The sequence below is a fragment of the Saxophila tyrrhenica genome, assembly GCF_035928015.1.
Source record: "Saxophila tyrrhenica strain CCFEE 5935 chromosome Unknown scaffold_13, whole genome shotgun sequence".
NCBI classification, from domain to species: Eukaryota; Fungi; Ascomycota; class Dothideomycetes; order Mycosphaerellales; family Extremaceae; genus Saxophila; species Saxophila tyrrhenica.
Window position 1 is genome coordinate 495,324 of NW_027041745.1, and position 23,101 is coordinate 518,424.

Consider the following 23,101-nt stretch of genomic DNA (forward strand, 5'->3'; position numbering starts at 1 on the left):
TTCAATACCACTTTTGTTGACAGCTCCCCAGAAATGGCAACATCAGTCCGAGTCGATCGGCATCCACATCATCCAATGGTCTTCGATTGGCTAAGCGACACTGAACCATACGCTTCTACGTGCTGAGTTGACAGGGTGAGACGGCGTCGACCGTATCATCCAACTTCCCTGTCCCTCGATCGACACCATCATCAACTTTGGATCTCTCGAAAGAAGGTGGAATAATCCTACATGATATCTATCGATTGAGTCCTTCCATCCTAGAGGCCAAGTACTTCAATCACTCGTCTATTCCACCTCATCTCCCACACCCTCCAAGATGCATCCCATCCTTCGGACAACCGCCGTTCTAGCACTATGGACTTCTCAGGCCACCGCCTCACAAAACAACACAGCCCCATGGCCGACGTGCATCAAATACTCAACCGTGACAGGATACTTCCTTCAGGACGAGCCTGACACGAACGCCACCACATTCGACTATGTACGGCCACACCACTCCATCGAGTTCCAACACTAACATCCACAGACCGAGCACGACTTCGGCTTGATCAAACGCAACTATCCCGCCACCGCAGGTCTGCACCAACTCACCCAATGGCAGAAGTTCGAACGTCAGGTAGAAGCACTCAACGCCGATGCACCCCTAGACACCGTCTACAAGGTGTTGTTCTTGGGAAGACATGGTGAAGGCTATCACAACGCCGCTGAGAGCTTGTGCGTATCTTTTTCTCTCTATTGAATAGCTGCTAATTCCCACAGCTACGGCACACCCGCCTGGAACTGCTACTGGGCCGAGCTCAACGGCAACAAGACAGTCCGCTGGGCAGATGCCCATATCGACGCAGCCGGCATCGAACAAGCACAAATTGCCCACAACTTCTGGAAGCACGAAATCGAGGACCAGAAAATCCCCTACCCGCAGTCATATTACACATCTCCATTAAGTCGATGCTTGCAAACGGCCAACATCACCTTCTCTGGTCTCGACTTACCAGCCTACTACCCCTTCGTACCCACAGTGAAGGAGCTACTCAGAGAGGGCATCTCGATCCACACCTGCGACCACCGGAGAAGCAAGTCTTACATCCAGGAGCACTTCCCGTTCTACAACATCGAAGCTGGCTTTACCGAGGACGATGAGCTATGGGATGGTGTAAGGAAAGAGACGCCTGACGCTCAAGACGCTCGCTCGAAGAAGTGGCTAGATCAAGTCTTCGTTACTGACGATCACACCTGGATTTCGGTCACCTCCCACAGCGGAGAGATCGCATCGACCTTGCGAGTACTCCGCCACCAGGAGTTCTCCTTGAACACCGGAGCTGTCATCCCCGTTCTCGTCAAAGCGGAGTTCTTGCCGGAGAGCGAAGCACCATCGACAACGTCTTGGAGTTGGACTGCTAGCTCGCATTGCACGTCACCTCCCATGACGAGCCTGCAGTCAAAGGATCAAGGGTGCAGATGCACTGGCTCAAAGGTCACTACGCCGTTGGTCAAGGTCACGAACACGAATACTGCTGGTCCGACTACTTATCGTGGGCCGTATCGACGGGCGTTGTAGTAGATTCTTCTAAAAGTCTTGTAGTACGCTCAACTTTTAGAGCAACAGTATCCTACGTACTCGCGCCCAAATGAGAACTCGATCTCATTCCACCTATCTGTGTCTGAGATTGATTGGTAATTATGACGACAGCCCGACATTTTCAAGGCTCTGGGCAGTACTTGTTGATCGGTACGCTCCCTGGAACGTTGCCACCCACTTCGACAGCAAGAAATTACTCCCGATGAGGCAAGTACCAAACATCGACTGTATTTCAGAAGTGTCTTCATTCACAACGGCCAACACATCCAGAGCTTAACAGCACAATGGCCACCTCGGACAAACAAACCCAGTCGAACCCGGTCTACTTCAGCGGCAGCTGCGCCTGCAACCGCATCACATACGAAAGCCGCTCATTCCCCTCCGATTCCACTGCTTGCCACTGCGTTACCTGCCGCAAGCTGAGCGGGGCAGGATTCCAGTGCTTCGTGCACGCCAATTCCAAAGAAGTCACCTACTACGACAACAAAGAACATCTCCGCTACGAAGGCCTGCCTAAAGACGACATGGGCGGCATCACCTTCCTTCGCCTCTCGGATATTGGAGAGAGGGCGTTTTGTCGCGATTGCCACACGCAGCTGGCTATGCGGTATAAGCATCAGATGGAATTTAGTGGGTTGGCTTTGGGGTCGGTTGACGAAAAGACGATTCTTGATGAGAGTATTAAGAAGGCTTTGAGGCCAAAGCAGAGAAGCTTCATGCAGCAAAATGTGTGGTGGTTTGATGCGAAAGGGGATGGGCTGCCAAAGCATGACCGTTTCACCGAGGGGTTTGAGGAGGATCTAAAGGCTTGGAAAGGGAAGGAGGGCTGACCCGATGGATGCATGTTGGGGGAGGCTGTCCGTGCAATAGTTCTGTCGTGGCTAGGCTCATTCACATCGGCGGCTGCAGAATACAGCAAATGCCATGGCAAGTGCACGCCATCGCGTGATATGCCACAGCCTTGCTGCGCTCGAATGGAACCGCTCATACGGATGGCTGTAGCCTCGTTGGATGCAGCCACATCAGATCACTGTACCTCCATAATCGAATGTGGAATGGTGGAATATGCCGCTGCGCCTCATAATAGCATGTCTCAGCCTTGTCGGGTTCTTGTTGACTGTTCAAAAGCTCTTCCGGGAACCTGCTGTTTCCTCTCCCGAACCACAATCGGAACACTGCAGCATGACCCATACCTTGTTGAAATTTCTGCTGTGGGCTCGTTTCGTTATCTCAGAATTCAACTGGGGCGCCTACCCGACTTGCGCGCAAACCTTCTTCGGGAACTTAGCACCACCGGAATGCGATCACGGATTAGACACCACCGGTGATGCTTTCAAAACGAACCGCTGCCTTTGTTCCGACGAAACATTCTTAAGGAGCGTCGCGAAGGCGATATACAATAACTGCGGCTGCACCGACCTCAGTACCTCTGCACTCGTACTGTCTATCAATTGCGGTACAACGGATACACCTCCTGTCCTGGATCAGGACGACTTCATCGCAGCGGGCGACGGCGGCCAAACGACCTGTGCCGGCGTAACGCCTACGCAATCCTGGACCTCTGCTATAGCGACAAGCCTAAGCGCGAGCAATGCAGGTGGCCAGTCATCCACCCCCAAGGCTGCTTCTTCGGCTGGAAGCAATGGATCAAGCGCCATTTCGAGGGGTGATAAAATAGCATTGGGCGTGGGCATCGGGATAGGATTGCCGTCAGTGATCATCGCCGCTGTTGGGGTGTGGAGACATTGGCATCGTACGGGCGGCTAGGCTGATGTCTCGACAGCACTTGTGGCCGGGGTGGTCTCGAAAATGTATTTATGATGTAAAAGGAGCAGCCAGGTGTCTGTTGGGCGGATGGCAGATATACGATCTCCGAGCTGTCGCATTGCGGCTGATGCACGATGATCGGCAAAACTTCCCAGTCTGTTCCAAGATGTGTTTTTCCCTTTACGCCAACGATCTGGCTAGTAGGTATGGCCTTGTCCGTGTATGCCCACGAGTCCAGCGGTAGCGGCTCCATCTCCCACAGTGCTTGTAGACGTACAGCTGAGGAGCTTGCAGCCGGCCTTTCCTGTCTGCCTTCCAGCGATTGAATGTGAACTACCTTCGTGCTCGCGCTGGAGGGCTTAGGTATGAGCAACTTGGACAAACCATTGAGACCAAGCAAGCCAAGGATGTCGAAGCTCGGAGCCTTTCAGGTTTCCGCGAAAGGCACCGGCACCCAATTTCCTTGCTGAGTCCAGCTTAGACCTCCCTCTGCACGGCGGGCCTTGTCGTTTCCACCATGAGTGGTCAAGCATCCGCAATCTCGGAAGCACTTTGGCGACGATGCGAAAAGGCCCCATTCGCCTCCTGCATGGTCTGAGTGGCCCGAAGCCACAGGCATCACACGTCTGGGCCTTCCACGCGAACAAAGACTCGTCGGTATGCTGCTCCAGGAACGCCCCGACCTCTCCTTTCCACCATACAATGGTGTCATGCTAATGCCAAGGATGCCCAAGAGGCTGTAGGATAGATCCTCCACTCTGGTAGTGGACCTCCTTGCCATCCAACTCATCTTCGTAGCAATGTATGCGTGGCTGATCCGCTTGCGACCAGTCAAGTGAGCCGCCTCGATGCCAGTGATCCGTTCGATTTACTCGGCGGATCTTAATCGTGATCCTATACATTTCCAGTCTCTATCAAAAAAGGCGAGAACGTTTAGTGCAAGGAGTTCTTGTAACGCCCAGCCACGCGAGAACCATTCCGGATACCGAGACGTTGATTGTTCAACGGTAAGGTCAAAGCGCTTCCATCCAGATGACTTCACGGCGCCATGCAGATAGACATAGCAGACTTCTGCGTCGTGATACCACCGAAACATGGAGTTGATGGCTTCTGAAAGCTCGGCTGAGCTCTCCTTGTTAATGCAGCAGGGGTCAATCCATAGCCACCGAAGGCCATCTATTCGAGCTTGTGCACAAGCACCGCGAATCTTACATGCCTGGTGCGTGTATCATCCTGTCTTTGGGTCTACCATCTGGACCTTGGCCGGGTCGTAATCCTGATAAGTGGTCTCTTGCGCAAGCCAAGGATGGGACAAGATTGCGTACTCTGGATTTGCGACGAACTCCGGGCTACTGTCATCAGTGAGCGCGTACGTGGTTGTATTGAGCAGCCTCATTGTCTATTTAGGAGGTTGAGGAGAACAAGACAGCTTCCCATGTAGATTATCGAAGAAAGCGTTGCCATGAGCACGGCTTTGGAAGGAATTGAAGACAAATAGCACGTCAGTACCTCTCATACGAGGCTCTGATGAAGACTCATGGCTCAGCCCTAGCCTTGCCGTGTGATGAATACGAAAGGAGAGGCTTTGCATTGTGGCAGTGTGCATGTTCGCGGTGCTTGTACAAAGTGCTCGAGGCGAGACCAGTACTCGGTGGTGGCATGACAAGTAGGTACTTCTCGGATGTACTCCGGCCCCGCCAACTGTCACATGTTGTAGTCTTCCGGTGATGTGACAGCGGGATTTCGAGAGGAGAGGCAAGCTGAAGTCGGCCGGCTCGCTCCAGTCTAACTGATTTGGCAATCCCCGCGGCGAAGAGCTGACTCCACTTCAAGTAGCCTCGCTCCGTCAGCGCTGCTAAGTCACTGTGCATCAGAGCCTTGGTGTTATCTTTCTACATTGTCTTTCTTTTGCGCAACACCGCACAATGCTCTCTCTTCTTCCGTGTAGATAACTTTGGATCATGGCGGCACATGGGGGTCTACGCACCATACCTCGGGCTGTACAGCGAGCACAATGCCTGGGCACGAACGCCGTGAGAACATATGCTACGACCGCAGCGGCAGTCGACTATCAAGAGCCGGACCACTTTATACCTGTGCATAAGCCGCCTCCTCAACCAAACCGAACAGCACGCAAGCGGGCAATCGGCGAGGCCAAACCCTTCTCCGACTTTCTTACGGACACCTTCAACCGCCAGCATGACTACCTCCGCATCTCCCTCACAGAACGATGCAATCTGCGGTGTCTGTACTGCATGCCCGAGGAGGGTATCCAGCTGTCGCCGAACAAAGAGCTCCTCACGAGCGCAGAGATCTACTATCTCAGCGCGCTTTTCGTGAACCAGGGAGTCAACAAGATACGACTGACGGGTGGCGAGCCCACTGTTAGGAAGGATATTGTGCCGCTCATGCAGCAGATTGGAAGTCTGAGACGCAATGGGCTGAAAGAGCTGGCATTGACGACAAATGCCATATCACTACACCGCAAGCTGGACGCGATGGTTGAGGCAGGATTGACTGGCGTGAACATCAGTCTAGACACGCTGGATCCGTTTCAATTCCAGATCCTCACACGGCGGCAAGGCTTTGACGCAGTGATGAAAAGCATCAACCGAGTGCAAGAGATGAACAAGGTCGGCGCGAAAGTGAAGCTTAAGATCAATGCTGTGGTAATGCGCGGCTTGAATGATCATCAGATCCTGCCATTTGTCGAGAAGACTCGCGAGGAGGACATCGAGGTTCGCTTCATCGAGTACATGCCGTTTGGCGGCAACAAGTGGAGCGAAAACAAGATGTTGCCGTACGCAGAGATGGTCGACATCATCCGCCAGCAGTACCCTGGTCTTGAGCGACTCCAAGATGCGAAGAACGACACTTCCAAGACCTATCAAGTACCGGGCTTCAAGGGCCGGGTCGGCTTCATTACGAGCATGACACACAACTTTTGTGGGACTTGTAATCGACTGCGCATCACATCAGACGGCAACCTGAAGGTCTGTCTTCACGGCAACGCTGAAGTCAGCCTGCGCGATCTTCTGAGAGAAGAGCGCGGTGGCGAGCCCATGGATGAAGCGGCCTTCGAGGCCATCAGACAACTTGAGCTCGATCGAAGGAAAGCTGGTGAGCTACGGCATGACGGCGAGGAAGGCTGGATAAGCAAGGAGCGGCAGCTTCTGGAAGTGATTGGTGCAGCCGTCAAGCGGAAAGCTGAGAAGCATGCTGGCATGGGCGAGCTGGAGAACATGAAAAACAGGCCGATGATTTTGATTGGTGGGTAGGTTTCTTCATTTCTTGCAAGATATGGGAAGGTAGACAAATGATCTATGAGTCACGATGTCATGATGCTTTCGATCCATCAAGCCATCTTTTCTAGGTTCTTTCGTTGGCAGCTTGCCTGGTACACGTCCGGAACCAACCCAACTGACCCTTGCGCAGGTGAGAAACCAACACCGTCACCACGAATCACCTCTCCGCATGCTCGTCAGCTTCGCGCACAAGAGTTCCATGCAAGAACGCGCCCAGACGTACCATTGCATCTGCTACGTCAATCGCACCCTAGTGTCTCTCAAGCTCGTTATAGCTCGTCAAAAGCTGATGCGACTTCAAACGAGCCCAAGCCTTCTTCGCAGGAGGCCGAACCCGCAGAAGAGTCGGACAGTCGTCCCAGCACTGGCTCATTCTTCGGCTTCCAAAGCCTCAGCAGCTTGTTCGCTCCAGCAGAGCCACGTCGCCGTTATAGTAGGCCAGATGAGCACAGAGAGGCCGAGAAAGCCCCGTCGCCTTCGAGCCTACCACCGCCTCCGACTGCAAAGGGTTCCGCGATCAGACCGCCGCCTATGTACGAATCTTTACCTCAGGATGACCCACCACCACCGTCAAAGGTCCAGTCGCCATTTGGCGTCGACCTGTCGAGGTCGTCCAGGGCGACAGCGCAGGAGAAGCCCAACCACAAGGCAGAGTTCTTCACGTCGCCACAAGACATTGGGAGCTCAGAGCCTAGCTATTCCAGCGTTAGTCCTGAATTCCCAAGCATTGGTTCTGAGAAGGCAATCACCGGTGTGGGTGTCGGTGAAGTTCCTTTGCGACGTACGCGGATCCGTCCAAGGGACTTAAGAGGGGCTCCTGACAATATACGCACGGGGAGAACGAAAGTCTTAGATGGGAAGTTCTTAGGCCAAAGAGGAGTAAGCCTGAACCTGGATCGGTCATCTGAAGGATCTCAAGACTCGACCCAGAGGTCGCAGACAGAGCCCAAGGCTGCCTGGGGGTTGACCGAGAAGCTGCCGACTGAGCCTCAAGAGTCTGTCGAGAAGAGGCCGCCACCAACCACATCTGGTGCTGATGCAGCCCCGTCAGCGTCGACTCTTGAACAGTCAGATGGAGAGACATCATCGCAAAAGCCTCATCTAACTCACCTCAAGCAGTCCGGAGAGGCGCACATGGTTGACGTTGGGGACAAGGAGCCTTCGAAGCGGGCAGCGATAGCTACTGGAGCGGTTGTCTTCTCGAACGGCGAACCCTTGCACTTGATAGCTGAGAACAACAACAAGAAAGGGGACGTGCTCGGCGTCGCCCGAATTGCTGGGATCATGGCTGCAAAACGGACCTCCGACCTAATCCCTCTGTGTCATCCAATAGCCATCAGCAAAGTCGACGTCGACCTGGAGCCATGGTCCACGCATGACGACATGAATCATGGCATGGTCCTAGTTCGTGCTCATGTTGAGTGTACCGGATCAACCGGGGTCGAGATGGAGGCGCTGACGGCTGCCACTGTGGCGGCGGCGACCGTCATCGACATGTGCAAGGCCGTGGACCGCGACATTCGGATTGCTGGACTTCGTGTGCCTTACAAGAGCGGAGGCAAGAGTGGCTTGCACTTTTACTGGAACTGGGCTCTCGAGCGGGAGCTGGACTACTTTTCGGAACGGGGACTCGAGGTCCCATCGAACTGGGAACCTGTCTGGCACCGGCACCGCAAGGGCAAGATGTTGCAAGCACAAGAGTCTTCTGAGGGGAAGCTCAAGTCGACTGGAGCCGGGACCACACGACGCCAACGCATTGAACAAACAAGAACCAGAGCCCAGCCGCCGAACGCAGGCCAAGATGGTGCTGGAAATGTCGTCGAGCGTGCAGGATTGATTCGGCGCACCGCGTACACAACCATCAACGACACACCCGGCCGTTGGGGGCAGAGGCGTCTCCAAGTCGGCAAGCGGCCCGCATCTGGTACTCGATGAACGAGTTTCCAGAGGTCAGGGAGGTGGAATGCGAGATTAGCAGTCGAGGCGATGCAGGAACCGGGGCTTTGACGCTGCTAAGCCATCGGGTCAGGACTAGACGACGTGACGTCTTCACGAGATGTCCTCGCGACTCAATTCTGCCGCCTGCTTTGGTATTCCAGCTCTTCACGAGCATGTGTCACCGCCCTTGGGAGATGAGGTGACGTCGCCAGATCGGAGATATGAAACTTCACGTCTTCAAGAACCTTCATCTTCCACCTTCGACCTTGGCTCGGTGAGCTTCGAGCAACGTGACTGCCTTCGTCGAATGTTATGACTGTGGCGCAAGCGTATGGCAACGACGAGGACGACGAGGAGGTGATGCCAACCCCCGGGATCATTGAGTCTGGATCCTACCTTCACCAATGCGATGGACAACAGCTGACGAAACAGAACCAGAGCGCTCGGAAGCCAACATGACTACTCCGTCCCAAGCCGCGCGTAACCCAGCATCCGGCCCACGACAAGAAGTTCGCGCCGATCCTGCAGACCATGGCAACAATGGGGTGTCGGGCTTCGCATCAGGCAGTGGTCCCCCTATCCGCCGCGACGACGAACTTGGACGGAGCATCGGCGCCGTGGTTCAAGCAGTAATGAAGCATGGCGTGGGGAATGACTTGGACCTGCTCTCGAGTGCAATCAGCGAAAAGACTCGTAGCCTGGAAGACAGAATCGCCCAGCTCGAAGCAGACGCTGTTCGCTCAAACAAGAGTCACGTCAACCTCCGAAAGCGCGCTATCAGGTGGAAGGGCAAATTTCAGCAGGTATCCAAGCAACGTGAGACGAGCGGTGGGAAGGTGATCCTGGCAGCCAAGAAGTTCGCGAGTCTGAACTACCACGTCCCAACTGCAGAGTATCAGGCGGTTGCTCTCGAATTGGCCGAGGCGGTCAAGGCGTACGAACGGGAGCGCGAGGAAGCACGCATCAGAGCAGGGGAAGCGGAGAGGAAGGAGAAGGAGAACGAGGGAAACGTGGAGATGGAGGACTGAAGCCTCTCGCGAAGACGTGCTCGACACCAATTTGCAGGCTAACCACTGAGTGGTTCACGTCGGTCTCCCCGAACGGACAGCACACATCCAGCAGTCCAGGGGCGTCGGAATTTAGAGAAGCTCTGAATCAAAGGAATGTTGAAATCGACCAAACCATATCTTTCACCCTCACATATGCTTCGTGCCTCTTAAGTGACATGGAGTTGGAAGGGTACTCTAGAGGGTGATGAGCTTTCTGCTATTCATGCTGTACCAGTGATGTCGATGTCGGTGTGTTACCGACTTGCTGGCATTTATGTGCTTGGTGTCCCTAAGGATCATTGGCAAACTGCCCGTAGGTCACGACTCCCGATCTCCTTCATGTCCTTAGTGCCCTTGATGCTCTCCACGTCCACCATGCTCTCCGCGTCCTGTATGTCCTGAATGCATATCACCGCGGCCCACAGCTTGACTTTTCTTAAAACACGTCCAACCTCAAGAACAGACTTTCAGAAAACCATACCGCTGTCTTTGCGATGTCGCTCTACCATGAAGCGGCGGAGCTCATCGATACTCTCACAAAACACGGAGGCTCCATAAAATCGCTCGTGTTCGGCAAGAAGAGTGTGAAGAGTGACCTAAAAACGCTCTACGCGTTGACCATAGAAGCAGCGAAATGGAGCGAGATCCTTTCGGAAGTCATAGAGAACAGCTGTATATTGACGACAGATAAGAAGGTACTGCATCGCCCTTCTCCATGCTTTTGCGGTGTGCTGATTGAGATGTAGCTCACCCCAACTCTCGCCCTACTACTAACCCACGACCTCCTGCTCTCCCGGAAAGGCATTGCCTTACCCGCCACCCATGGCCTACACACAGCAATTGCTCGACACAAGGCCCGCTTGTCGTCTGAGCTCACCAAGTTGAGGATCCGACGAGGCTGTCCCACGCTCGAAGCTCTCCGTACATTGGTCAACCAGGGCGGTGTCACCTCCAAGGCGCATCCACGCTGGGTGCGCATTAATACCCTACGGACAGACCTCGACTCACAGCTAGCCACCACCCTTGCCGAATACACACGCACCGAGGACCTCGCCGCGGTCGCCAAACCCGGCTGCCATGAGAAGATCTACTACATCGACGAGCACGTTCCCAATCTGATAGCTTTGCCCTCTGCCATCGACCTAGCCAAATCACTCTCCTACAAGAAAGGCATGCTCATCATGCAAGACAAGGCCTCCTGCTTCCCAGCCTACCTACTCGATCCAGCGCAGATCGATGGAGATATCATCGACGCTTGTGCCGCGCCTGGGAACAAAACCACACACTTGGCTGCTCTTCTCGCCGGGTCCTCTCCCGTCTCGAACATATCCAAATCCAAGATATTTGCGTGCGAACGAGACAGTGCCCGCTCTCTTACGCTGAAGAAGATGGTCACACTCGCTGGCGCAGAGCAGGTCGTCAAAATCCGAGCTAATCAGGACTTCTTGCGGCTAAACCCCCGGGCGACGGAGTTCGCGAACGTGACGGGTTTGCTGCTGGATCCAAGTTGCTCTGGTAGCGGTATTGTTGGCCGGGACGAAGCAAGTGTCACTATTCACCTGCCTAATGCCACAAAAGCCAACGATACAGCGCAACGAGGCAAGAAACGCAAGCATTCAAGTTCTGAGCCTCCACCAAAGGTCAAATTCGAGCCAGACGCACCACTAGAGGACTCGAATGCCGAAGAGTCTGTACCAGAACTAGAGCAGGACGTGCAGAAACTCCAAACCCGCCTCAAGTCGCTGTCAGATTTCCAACTCCGCATCATCGAGCATGCCATGTCCTTTCCTGTTGCGTGGCGGATCACTTACTCGACGTGTTCGGTATACGACGAAGAAAACGAGCATGTAGTGGTGAGAGCATTGATGTCCGACGTCGCTATTGAACGGGGCTGGCGAGTCATGAGACGGGAGGAGCAGGTCGATGGGCTCAAGAAGTGGCACATCAGAGGCAGACCGGAGGCTGTAGAACATGCTCTCGAAGGCGCAGACGTCGAATTAGGGGCAGATGAGGTCGCAGAAGCGTGCATGCGGTGTATCAAAGGTGGAGATGAAGGGACGATGGGCTTCTTCGTGGCTGGGTTTGTAAGAGTCGGGAATTCTCTCGGTGAATCAGACGGCTTCGTAAAAGGCCAACGGGATCAGAATGGCACGAATGGAGCCTTGGATCACAGAGAAGAAGAGACGGACGACGAGTGGCACGGCTTTAGTGACGAAGACTGATTTCGACGGTGAAAGCGGCCCAGAGGTCAACGCGAGGCGTGGGATGGATCTTCTCACAGACCGCAACAGTCTGATGACGAGGGTAACGTGGAATTTTGGGGTGCAACTTGGTCTGGGAGAAGGCATGCCAGGTATGCCCAATCAACCGCTTTCACTGTCTCTCGATTTCACTGGCTCGTCCTTACACAATGAAGCATTGATATAGTAGCTATCTACGCTACTTCTCGAAATGCCGGACTTGCTGAGAACAGTGACTCCAGCACGTCCGGTGAATCGCCAGATGCACAATTCGCCACTCAATCCCAGGCTAGATCTCTTCAAGCTGACCTGACCTAAGTCCCACGGTCCTGGCGAGACTTATCACCATGCTCGGTCGCCACCCTCGTCGCCGTCTCAGGCTCACGCTCCTGCGCCGCCGGCCCGCCAGTCGTACCCCGGCTCACAGCCTCATCCTTATCCAGCGCGCGCAGGTCCTTGAACTGCGGGTCATGCGGATCCACCGTCTTGAACCCCTCCGTCTGCTTCAACCCCTCGGAGCCGCCCTGTCCAGGGTTCTTCCTGCCCTTCTCACCGTCATGGCGCATCTCGTTGCTCGTCTGGCCCTGCATGGGCTTGCCGAGACCCGTGTTGACGCTGCCGGAGGTGGCGCCGGGGATGGTGTCAGAGGCGTGGGCTTGCACGGACTCGGGGTCGGAGCGATCGGACATGTTGGCTTGGGGAGGGATTTCGGAGGCGTTGTTGGGTTGGAATGTGCGTGAGGCCGGGGCGGAGCCGGCGGGGAGGGTCTCGGCCTCGAATTCGGGGACGTTGTCGTTGCCGACGAGTTTGCCGGGTTGATGCTGGAGATGAATTAGCAACGCGAAAGCAGTTGAGCAAGAGGGTTGACATACACCGTGAGTGGTCATGGGCTCATCGCGCTCGATCTTGGAGCTGAATTCGCCTGAGCTGCCACCAGGGCCGCTGTTGGCGACGGCATCGCTGTTGCGAGTTGCAGACATTTTGGATTGTGTTTGTGTGAAGTGGTGTGTGGTAGAGGTTCGTGAGATGAAGTTGGAAGATTTGGTTCAGAGATGTGGTCTTGTGCTCCAGCAAAATTCATCCCACTTCTGACGTTGTGGTGACGCATGTGACATTGCCCGCTTTCATCTCGTGTTACCCTTTACTGCCCGACCTTTGACATGTCGAACTGTTGTATTACTGTATCGACCACAACGAGACGGCAGATGGCAGATATCGATGGTGCCGGAAGTCGTCCAGACATGTTCATCGTTCGTGGTGTTAAAAAGTCCTTTCGATAATTCAAGTGGAAGAAAGTGAAGTCATCCATCTCGGACTCCACTCCGCAACTCATATCCTCCCGCTTTCGCCTCTTGAAAAATACCCAACCCATCAACAACACCATCTCGAGGCAGCCAAAGCAGCGACGAGAAAGATGAAACATGGTATAAGGCATCCAGTCGTCGCTCCTCGGAGGCCAGCTCGAGCCTTCCGATCCGGCTCCACAAGGCAAAACCGTTGCATCGTTGAGGGTTGGACAAAGTTTTGCTGCTTCCGCTAGTATCCGCATAATCATGACATGGCAGGTTATATAAGCGCGCCTTCCGTGCTGTCATCGCCGTCAATGGCTTCCGTCTGGCCCGATCTCTTTTCTCAGTAACGAGAAAGACGACCACCTTGGTCCCATTTTCATCTATCTCGAAAGACCAGACGGATCAGGACAACCGCGACAATGGCCACCCAGGACGTCATCTCATTCACGAACAACATGACCTCGGAACTCTCCATGCAGCAACATCCATACTATCCTCTGGATTCTGTGATACCAAACTATGTCCCCAACACCTGGCCCGTCCTGGCCCTCCTAGCCGCCTTCTTCGGGGTCTGCACCGTCCTCTTCTCATCCACCTACTACCTCGCCAAATCCCTCAACCCCCGCATCAGCCGCAACGAACTCGTCACCATCATGTGGTTCGTCCTCTCAGGCAGCATCCACCTCCTCTTCGAAAGCTACTACACCCTGCACTTCACCACCCTCGGCTCCCTCCAGACCCTCCCCGCACAACTCTGGAAAGAATACGCCTTCTCCGACTCCCGCTACCTCACCGCCAATACCATGGTGCTCTCGCTCGAAACCATGACGGCAGTCTGCTGGGGCCCTGGGTGCTTGATCGTGGCCTGGCTGATCATGCGGAACCATTCGATGCGGTATCCGGCGCAGATGGTTGTGAGTGTGGGGCAGGCGTACGGGGACGCGATTTACTACGCTACGAGTCTTTTCGATGAGTTTGTGGGTGGAGTGAAGTATTCAAGACCGGAGGGGGTGTATTATTGGGGGTATTTTGTGCTGATGAATGCCTTCTGGATTGTGGTTCCGGGGTGTAAGTTGGACATTTTCTCTCGGTTATGGTTCTTTTACTGATGAGATGTGTAGTCCTTGTGTATCAGGCAGCGACGGAGATGGCGAGGGCTGTGCGAGTGGCTCGGAGCATGGAGGAGAGGAGTAGGAGCCCTGAGAAGGCGATGTAGAGACTTGGTATTCTTGAGACCACTTGAAGGTACGGTGAGCTCACACGACTTGTAGGCAATTCGGCGATTCAGCAAGGCGCTAAGGGAGCTTATTCTTATACACGATAGACGCATATTGCAAGCAAATGACCGTCGAAGCAGCCGGCCAAGCGTACTGACAGTGACAGTCTTCTCCGAGACCCGATCGCTCCCAAAAAGCCCATGTCATGCTCGTCGGCGGGCTTTCATTATCCGTGAGAAGATTCCTTGCATAGCTCACTCTGACCTAGTGGGCCGCTTTCACCACCGACAGCATGGTTTGAGGCATTTGATACACCTGGAGAGATCAAGATTAGTGCCACAATCCAGCGGGAAGACAGAAACAGGATCACCGTATTGGAATGCATAGTAGTACACATAGATGAGTTACATCTCCATCAATCTATTCACCAGCTGCTCATCCAACACCACCCAATGCTCGCTAAAACCCACAGCATACCCAATCCAGCTCAGGCCTTGCCTTCCTGCTTCGCCTCAGCATCCTCCTGCAACTTCTCCTTAACCTTCAAATTCCTATTATCAATCACCAACGCCAACACCGCAACCGCACACGCCACACCCCCCAGCGCAATCGCAAGGCTATAGGCGTCCTTCAGCCCAGCCATATACGCCCTCAGAATCCCGGCCAACTGCGCTCCACCCCACCGATCCCTCAAACTGGTAGCGCCTGTGACGACCACAGCGCCAGGGTTGACACCCGACACGTTCGCCGCGACTTCCTCTAGCAGCTTGTTCGTGAAGAGGACTTGTGCGACGGAGATGAAGACGGCTCCGCTGATCGTCTGGAAGAACAGGATGATGGCGGAGATACTGCTCACGTCACTCGGCTCTGACACGCCTTGCGCGACGATAATCGGGATCTGGAACGAGACTCCGGACCCTACGCCGGCGAGGATCTGGTATCCGATCCATTTGCCCGAGCCAGTGCCGATGTCCAGGGTGAATATGAGCCCGGCGCCGATGGTGGATAAGACGGACCCGCCGATCATCCAGGGCACGTAGACGCCGTTGATGGAGATGGTGAGGCCGGAGAGGACGGTGCAGAGGGCGATGGCGATGATGAAGGGGAGGTTGCGGACGCCTGAAGAGGCGGCGGAGACGTCGTCGATGGATTGGAAGTAGATGGGGAGATAGTAGATTAGGATGAAGAAGGCGGCGCAATTGAACTGGCAAAATAATCGTGTTAGTGGTGGGTTGTGGGAGGTTGAGGGAGGGAGGGAGGGGACGTACCATGACATAGGCCGACATCAACGCGTAGGTCTTGTTCTTCATCAGGCGTGGGATGAGCAGGGCTCGCTCGCCCATGTAGATCTCGTTCACGATGAAGACGGCGAGAATGACGAAGAAGCCGACGAGTGTGCCGATGACGTCTGGGTCTGACCAAGGTTTTGTCGTGCCGCCCCATTGCAGGGCGAGGATGAGGCAGACGATGGCGGCCATGAAGATGAAAGCGCCGCCGAGGTCAAGTTGGAGGAACTTCTCTTTCATTGTGGCCTGCTGTGGTTTGGCACCTTTGGGGGGCGTGAAGAGGAAGAGGAGGATGGCGGCTGCCAGACCACCGATTGGGAGGTTGACTGTGATTGTGTTAGTTGAGGACTGTGGGTTGGAGGATATGCCGTCGACTTACTGTAGAAGCACCAACGCCAGGACACATTATCAGTAAACGCGCCGCCAATGAGTGGCCCAACGACCGATGCGATGGCGTACGTCGCTCCAAGAATACCAGTGTAGGCCGGCACCTTCGCCGGAGGGACAGAGAACGCCAGAATAGTGTAGACACCGCTAGCAACACCAGCACCACCAGCACCAGCGATAGCTCGCCCGATGATGAGCGCCTTGCTGTTAGGAGCGACGCCGCAGATCAGACTGCCCACCTCAAAGATGAAGATCGCAAGCATGAACGTCCACTTCATGTGGAAGTACTTGAAAGCCTTGCCCCAGGTACTCTGGAAAGCAGCAACTGTCAGGAAGAAAGCCGAACCGTACCAGCCGACATCATCCAAGGAACCGAATTGATCCGTGATCTTCGGGATGGCTGTGGCGACGATTGTCATGTCGAGTGCGACGAGGAACATGGACATGCAGATACCGAGTAAGATCGGGATGAGCTTCGCTGGGCCGGGGTACATGCTGCTTTCGACTGGTTCGAGCGGGCCGCCATCTTCTTGCTGTTGTTCGGGTTTGTCGATGCTGTGGGTGGATGTGGCTGTGGAGTGGTCCTGCGGTGCGTGGGATTCTTTTGGCTCTTCGAGGCCTCCCTTCTCCTCCTTGCTATGGAGCGAAGTGGTCGTTGAGCGGTAGAGGGGTGTCGGTACGGCCGTGCTGGCTTCGTCGAGGTCTTTCTCAGTCTTCAGGTCGTTCCCAAGGAAGTTCGACATTTTGTATCAACCCTCTTCAAGCTTGTGGAAGCAGACAATACGAGAAAGGATGGGAAGAAGAGAATACTGTTTCAAAGGCAGTACAAGCCGCAAGTGCACCCGTCGCTGCCTCCTATATAGATGACGGAGAACCATTGATATCTCCAAAGCCCGAACGCCGCAGCGTCCACCCACCCGGCGCATTCTTCGCCGTGCGCCCATTCACCATTATGAATCACCCTTACCCGCCAAGCAAGGCAGCAAGCGCGTGGCCTGATCGTGGTGGGTGGAGTTAAGGAGAGAAACGTCTCGGACGTCAAAGCACATGCATCTGAAGTCCGCTAGCGTTCAGCCCTGCGAGATAGACGGAGAGATGCAGCCTCCGAAAAGCTCTGCACGTGCTTGAAATCTCTCCGGCAGAGTCTGGATGGGGTAATTGGTGGTGTCGGAAGGTTTGGGCTGTAAATTGGCCGACGATGAGTCTTGATCTCTCATTCCTCTCGATCCACTGTCTGGTATGTGATTGGAACAGATGGAAACGCTTCTGAGCATTACTACCATTGCTGACAATGCCATCATGGGTCTTGTGCCAGCATTCGGCCAGATCAAGCCTTTCATGAGGCTATCTATCTTCTACATGGCCTGACTGATGGGGCCCTAACGCACTGTAATGTCTCAGGGCTGGACATTACCACCGCACAGCGCAACAAACCACCAGATCCGTCTCAACCAAGACTCTCACCCGCAAACATCAATTCTCGCCGCTCTCAACGCATCAAAACCGAACGCAAATCACATCCCAGTCCCATCCACAAGGCAATCCGCCAAGCTCCCGTCAATGGCACCTCCCTTCGCTCTCGTGTTGCTGCTGAAACAGGCGGACCCAAGACCCGCCGGCGCAAGGCGTGCCCAAATACCTTCCGCTCCCGCCACCACCCCTGAATGGTCACCGCAGTGGAGCCGAGTGTGTTTGCTTACCAAAGTCGCGGGTGGTGCGATAGCTTACAGTACGAAATTGCGGCTGTTTTGTAGAAGGGGACATGGTAGGGATCTAGATTTCTACTAGACGATGGCTACCGGGTTGGCGGACTTCGGACCTCAGCATCTCCAAGTGTGTATGAGAGTTCTGGAAGGGACGGGGACGGAGGGAAAGCGAAGACGCGGCCGCTTTTCGACCCAAGACCCAGGACTGCGAACGCTGATAAAATGTCTTTACGGGTTCAAGCTGTCGACAGTGAAAGCGGCCCACCAGATCAGAGCGAGCCGTGTAAGGGACCTTCTCACAGACGATGACCGCCCACCGACGAGAGTGATGTGGCCTTTCGGGGTGCGATTTGGTCTGGGAGAAGAATGCCAGGTGCAAAACGTCTCAATACAAGTGAGCCTGGTGGCATTCACACATGTGTACATTGATCGCAACGAGCATACCTATGCGAAGGTAGTACTGTCACCAGCTTCATGTTAGGTAGATCCGCTGCCCTCCTCCCCCACAGCATTGCCGCTCGTAGTCGCGCGAGCGCTTTCACCTGCCTCCGCAGCCACGCCTCCACTCCCACTACGTTCAGCGCCACCCTCAGCGCTCTCCTTACTCCCCTCAGTCCCCTTCTCCCTCTCCTCCGCCTCCCTCCTCCTCTCCGCTTCCTCCCCCTCAACTCTCCTCCTCTCCGCGTCCGCCTCCTCCCTCGCCCTCCTCTGCTCCCGCACATGCGCCTCCCCAATCCCGGGCCACAAACTCGCCACAAAAAGCGCCGCCGCTCTTTCCACCGGCCGCACTTGCTCGCGCAACCATCCCCTCCCACCTCTAGCCCTATCCCGCTCGGCTTCTTCGTGTAATAAGCGCTGCGCCACTTGTTCGGGCGTCGGCATACGGTGCTGTCCACCAGCCTGCGCCTGACCGTGCGCCTGTTCGTTAGCTGCTTGGCCTCGCGGCTCAGGACGTCCCTCCCCTCCAAGCACGCCCTCCCACCATCTCCGCACCGCCGCGCCGTCGCCTAGCGCACCCATGCGGATGGCCCAGAAGACCATGCCGATGCCTGCGAGGACTAGAGGACGTGTGTAGCCCATGTTCGTGCCGAGGAGAAAGTAGGCGAAAATCAGAATGCGTAGGAGGAGCCAGACGTGCGCGAGGATGGGTTGGAGGGGACCGAGAGGGTCGGGTGCCGCGGCGGCTTGGTTGGCTTCGCCTGCTTGTGCTTGTGCTTGTTGGGCGAGGGCGCCGGCGTCGGGGAGGGGGATGCCGCGGGGCTGGTGCTGTTGGTGGCCTTGTTGGGGTTGCTGGGTTGGAGTGGGTTGAGTGGTGGTTGCGGTAGGTGTTGGGCTGGCACGTGGGAGTGAGCCCTGAAACATCCCGTGCTGGGGCGAGAATAGCAGAGCTTGCGGTCCTTGAGGGCCGGAGAGAAGATAGGCTGTCACATCGCTTGGGTTGCGAGGCGATGGTGACTGCCCTTGAACTGATGGGCCGTTCAGTCGCGGTGCTTGAGCCATAGCCTGGAATTGTGGCGGCCTGTTCATGAACATGGGAGGCTGCAGAAATGGTGGTGCTCCGGTGTTGGGCGGCGCCGAACGCCTGCCCGTCGCATCTGCCCCTCCAGTGGTCGTTGGAGTCGCAGTAGGTATCGCATTAAGCGGGTCGATGTAGTTGTTCACACCTATCACGCGCTGCTCCATCTCGTCAATCCTCCTCCGTCGCTCTTCTTCTGAGGGAGCGTCGGTCTGATTTCGCATCTCCTCCAGCATCCGTCGCATCTCGGTCATGTTTTCTCGTGCGCGCTCCAACGCCGAAGGTCCATTAGGCTGTCGTGGTGGTTGTGGTGGAGGCATACCTGGAAACATTTGAGGCATACCTGGTTGCATCTGGGGCATACCAAACGGCATTGGCATCTGCATAGCCTGACCGGGCTGACCTTGAGTCATGTGCGGGAAGTTCAGTGTCTGCTGGTGGATCTCGAATCTCTGCCCGTTGGGCCCGACGCCCTGTACGTGAAAGCCTTGACCGCTGACCGGCCGACGGTTGCCATGCTGCTGCGGCTGCTGTCCAGCTGGTATATTGCCTTGGTTTTGCGCTCCCTGCGGCGCCTCTGCAGGCGTCTGATTTCCGTCTGTTCTAGAAGGTGTTTGTCCATTTGGCTGTGGCTGCTGCTGGCCAGGCGTAGGCATGTGCGGTGGCATAGGAAACCCTGGAGGCAGGCCCATACCCGGCGGCATCGCCCCGCCCATCATCGGCGGCTGGCCTGGCATACCCGGCATAGGGAATGGCGGTGCTCCATTGGCCTGCCCTGTTTGTGCGCGCTCTCGAAGGTGCGGCGGCATCTGCGCCCGCAATCTTTCAGCAGCCTGGCGCATTGTTCCCAAGCCCTGAGGTCCTTGGGCTCCAGCGTGTGGGGCTGGCTGTTGTCCAGGTACTGGAGACGTACGGGCGTCCCTCGCTCCTCCCATTCCCTCCACAGCACTCGTGCTTCGACTCGCTTGATGACCACGCGGTCCACTGCTCATCCCCGCGCCCCCGACAAGAAGGTGGATGACATAGTCCGTCTGACTTGCATCTCGCTTGGTATTGAATGCGTCTGCCAGCGTTTGATCGTTGTTGACCAGTGCCCGGCCACCGTAGAGCAGTCGTTGGCGTTCCGGTGCTGGGTTACTTGGGATGGCAGACTGGATCTGCTGGCGAAGAGCGCCGACGGTAGTGGACACGGGCAAGGAGCCTAGGTCGTAGGAGTCTTGTGAGACAGTGGTGCTGCCTTCGCCAGATATGGCTGGTAGGGTGAGATGGCCTGGCGGGACCTTCACTTTGAGGGTGATGGTCTCTGGTGGTTGTGCTGGTGCCATGTTGAGGCGGTCCTCCGGTAGGTGTAGATGCTATCGAGAACTCCGAACTGTCTTGGACATCTTGTTAGATGTATACTTGTAGTTGTCAAGCAGGCGAGGTGTCATCTTTGACAGGTGGTGCTCAGACCAACGCGTTCGAGCCACGCGAGTATATAGCCGAAGCCACACTCCGACGTCATGCTATACCCTTTCTTTTGGACGGCGACTACATGTACCTGTACAGTGTGCAGAGAGATGCTGTACGTCGATACCATGACACCTATACAATAGCCGAACATCAACATGCCACCTACTAAAGCGCTCCGACCGGCGCTCTTCCGCACCCTTAGATCACACCCTATACACTCACGACAACGACGAGCATTCACCAGCAGTCAGCGAGCCTCCTTCGGTCGCCAGAAGCCACATCGCAAAGAGTCTTTCGGCTCAAGGGCGAGCGACGCATGGCGCAAGACACCCATCAAGTGGCAGCCCATTCCCATTGCCCTCGGCATCGCTTTCCTCGGAGTCTTCCAGTTCTACCGCATCCAGGAGCGCGAGCGTAGGAATCAGGAAGAAGAATGGATCAGGGAGCATGAGAGCAATGCCGGCGACGATGGAGACGCGGGACCTCTACGGCCTAAGAAGCGGCAGCGCATACGTCCTTCCGGGCCATGGTCGGTGCAGATCATGAGCACTCTGCCTTTGAAGTTCTTGAGCAGGTTATGGGGCAAGTTCAACGAGCTGGAGATACCCTACTACTTGCGAGTCCCAGGCTTCAAGCTGTATGGTACCATTTTTGGCGTCAACTTCGACGAGATATCCGAGCCGGACCTACACAGCTATCGGAATCTCGCCGAGTTCTTCTACCGTACACTGAAACCAGGCGTGCGGCCTCTCGACCCTCATCCTAACGCCTTGCTCAGCCCTGCAGATGGCCGAGTCATACAGTTCGGCTACATCGAGCACGGCGAGGTCGAACAAGTCAAAGGCGTCACCTACTCTGTCGACGCTCTGCTAGGCGCCGAGCCCACATCAGGCACAAACCACCACCAGCACCACAGCGAAGTCACGTCCAACATCGCCGGCTCACCCAACTCTCCTCAACCTAGCAAAGATCGACACCGCGAAAGTAGTGACAGCGAGGTCATCCGCTCCGACGAGGAATTCGCCCAAGTAAACGGCATCTCCTACACCCTCCCCAACCTCTTCTCCGGCGACACCAGCAGCAAAAAGCGCAAGCCTAGAAAGCACCGCGAAGGCGGCCCCGCAGACGACGACGTCGAACCCATCCTCGACGGCCCCTCCGACCAGTCCACCCGTCCCGCCCACGGCGCCGAAGCCGAAGTCAGCGCCGACCTCGCCCTCTCCCCGCGCGCGCCAAAGCCGTGGTACTACCCCGCCACCGCCGACGTGCCCATGGGCCTCTACTACTGCGTCGTCTACCTCGCGCCGGGCGACTACCACCGCTTCCACAGCCCCGTGAGCTGGGTCGTGGAAAGCCGTCGCCACTTCGCTGGAGAACTCTTCTCCGTGTCTCCCTACCTGCAGCGCACACTTCCGGGCCTCTTCACCCTCAACGAACGCGTTGTGTTGCTGGGAAGGTGGAAATACGGCTTCTTCTCCTACACCCCCGTCGGTGCGACCAACGTCGGCTCCATCGTCGTCAACTTCGACCGCGAACTCCGCACCAACAGCCTGCTCACCGACACCCTCGCCGACCGCGCCGCGGAAGAAGCACAACGCAAAGGCGAGCCTTACGCCGGGTACGCGGAAGCCACCTACGCGTCCTCCAGCCCCGTGCTCGGCGGCCACGCGTTGAAGAAAGGCGAGGAAATGGGCGGGTTCCAGCTCGGCAGTACGATTGTGATGGTTTTTGAGGCGCCCAAGGGCGTGCGGCCGAGTTTTGACGAGGGGGTTACGGTGGATGAGCAGGGGGAGGTGGAGAGGAAGGGGGGTTGGAGGTGGAATGTGCGGAAGGGGCAGTTGGTGAAGGTGGGAGAGAAGTTGGGGTTTTGTGACGATGGGGAGGAGGAGGGGGTGTTGGGTGGGAAGGTGTAGGTGGTTATGAGGGCGAGTGCCAAAGCTCTGTTCATTACTTGCGAAAGTGTATAGTACTGCGTATGAGCGTGCTTGCGTGCTTGCGATACGTACGTACCTTATTTGAGTTTTTGGCCACAGCATCCTATCTCTGTGCGGGAACCGAAGAGTCTCTGAGGGCGTACGCGCTGTCAATTGGGCGATGGGATGTGTTCTCACAATCAACGACAGCCTGTCAAAGGGAGTAATGTAGTTCTTTGGGGAGTAACTGGATCTAGGAGGAGACTGCCAGATGTTACTGGTGGACCGCTTCCACGGTCACTTGCTCGACTGCCAGTCCGCAAGGCAGAGGGACGGAGCGTCGAAGACGTGGAGGGCGAAACGAGCAATTCATGGATCATGCCTCAAAGGGACGTCAGACGAAGTGTTCGACTAATCATATAGCTCTATGCAAACGCTTCTATATACAAAC

General features: G+C 55.8%; 9 protein-coding genes across 9 annotated transcripts; 6 read left to right on the forward strand and 3 right to left on the reverse strand.

Moving 5' to 3' along the window:
* Positions 1-319: 319 nt before the first annotated feature.
* On the forward strand, positions 320-1,561 carry PMU1_1 (putative phosphoglycerate mutase pmu1; the record flags this gene model as incomplete). The annotated part of the gene is made up of 3 exons (XM_064805429.1): positions 320-484; positions 530-717; positions 763-1,561. The coding sequence occupies 3 exons, from the start codon at positions 320-322 to the stop codon at positions 1,559-1,561; spliced, it is 1,152 nt and encodes a 383-aa protein (XP_064656534.1).
* Positions 1,562-5,310: 3,749 nt separating this feature from the next.
* Positions 5,311-8,589, forward strand: LTR77_008197 (uncharacterized protein; the record flags this gene model as incomplete). The annotated part of the gene is made up of 2 exons (XM_064805430.1): positions 5,311-6,619; positions 6,785-8,589. The coding sequence occupies 2 exons, from the start codon at positions 5,311-5,313 to the stop codon at positions 8,587-8,589; spliced, it is 3,114 nt and encodes a 1,037-aa protein (XP_064656535.1).
* A 458-nt stretch (positions 8,590-9,047) lies between these two features.
* LTR77_008198 (uncharacterized protein) lies at positions 9,048-9,620 on the forward strand (the record flags this gene model as incomplete). Its single annotated transcript, XM_064805431.1, has 1 exon — positions 9,048-9,620. The coding sequence occupies one exon, from the start codon at positions 9,048-9,050 to the stop codon at positions 9,618-9,620; it is 573 nt and encodes a 190-aa protein (XP_064656536.1).
* A 515-nt stretch (positions 9,621-10,135) lies between these two features.
* On the forward strand, positions 10,136-11,863 carry LTR77_008199 (uncharacterized protein; the record flags this gene model as incomplete). Its single annotated transcript, XM_064805432.1, has 2 exons — positions 10,136-10,336; positions 10,388-11,863. 2 exons carry the CDS (start codon positions 10,136-10,138, stop codon positions 11,861-11,863), a joined length of 1,677 nt encoding a protein of 558 aa, XP_064656537.1.
* Positions 11,864-12,195: 332 nt separating this feature from the next.
* LTR77_008200 (uncharacterized protein) lies at positions 12,196-12,861 on the reverse strand (the record flags this gene model as incomplete). The annotated part of the gene is made up of 2 exons (XM_064805433.1): positions 12,196-12,702; positions 12,754-12,861. The coding sequence occupies 2 exons, from the start codon at positions 12,859-12,861 to the stop codon at positions 12,196-12,198; spliced, it is 615 nt and encodes a 204-aa protein (XP_064656538.1).
* A 731-nt stretch (positions 12,862-13,592) lies between these two features.
* LTR77_008201 (uncharacterized protein) lies at positions 13,593-14,389 on the forward strand (the record flags this gene model as incomplete). The annotated part of the gene is made up of 2 exons (XM_064805434.1): positions 13,593-14,241; positions 14,295-14,389. 2 exons carry the CDS (start codon positions 13,593-13,595, stop codon positions 14,387-14,389), a joined length of 744 nt encoding a protein of 247 aa, XP_064656539.1.
* A 488-nt stretch (positions 14,390-14,877) lies between these two features.
* LTR77_008202 (uncharacterized protein) lies at positions 14,878-16,806 on the reverse strand (the record flags this gene model as incomplete). The annotated part of the gene is made up of 3 exons (XM_064805435.1): positions 14,878-15,594; positions 15,659-16,002; positions 16,056-16,806. The coding sequence occupies 3 exons, from the start codon at positions 16,804-16,806 to the stop codon at positions 14,878-14,880; spliced, it is 1,812 nt and encodes a 603-aa protein (XP_064656540.1).
* Positions 16,807-18,246: 1,440 nt separating this feature from the next.
* Positions 18,247-20,610, reverse strand: LTR77_008203 (uncharacterized protein; the record flags this gene model as incomplete). Its single annotated transcript, XM_064805436.1, has 2 exons — positions 18,247-19,607; positions 19,629-20,610. The coding sequence occupies 2 exons, from the start codon at positions 20,608-20,610 to the stop codon at positions 18,247-18,249; spliced, it is 2,343 nt and encodes a 780-aa protein (XP_064656541.1).
* Positions 20,611-20,819: 209 nt separating this feature from the next.
* PSD1 (phosphatidylserine decarboxylase 1) lies at positions 20,820-22,650 on the forward strand (the record flags this gene model as incomplete). Its single annotated transcript, XM_064805437.1, has 2 exons — positions 20,820-20,849; positions 20,881-22,650. The coding sequence occupies 2 exons, from the start codon at positions 20,820-20,822 to the stop codon at positions 22,648-22,650; spliced, it is 1,800 nt and encodes a 599-aa protein (XP_064656542.1).
* Between the last annotated feature and the right edge of the window lie 451 nt (positions 22,651-23,101).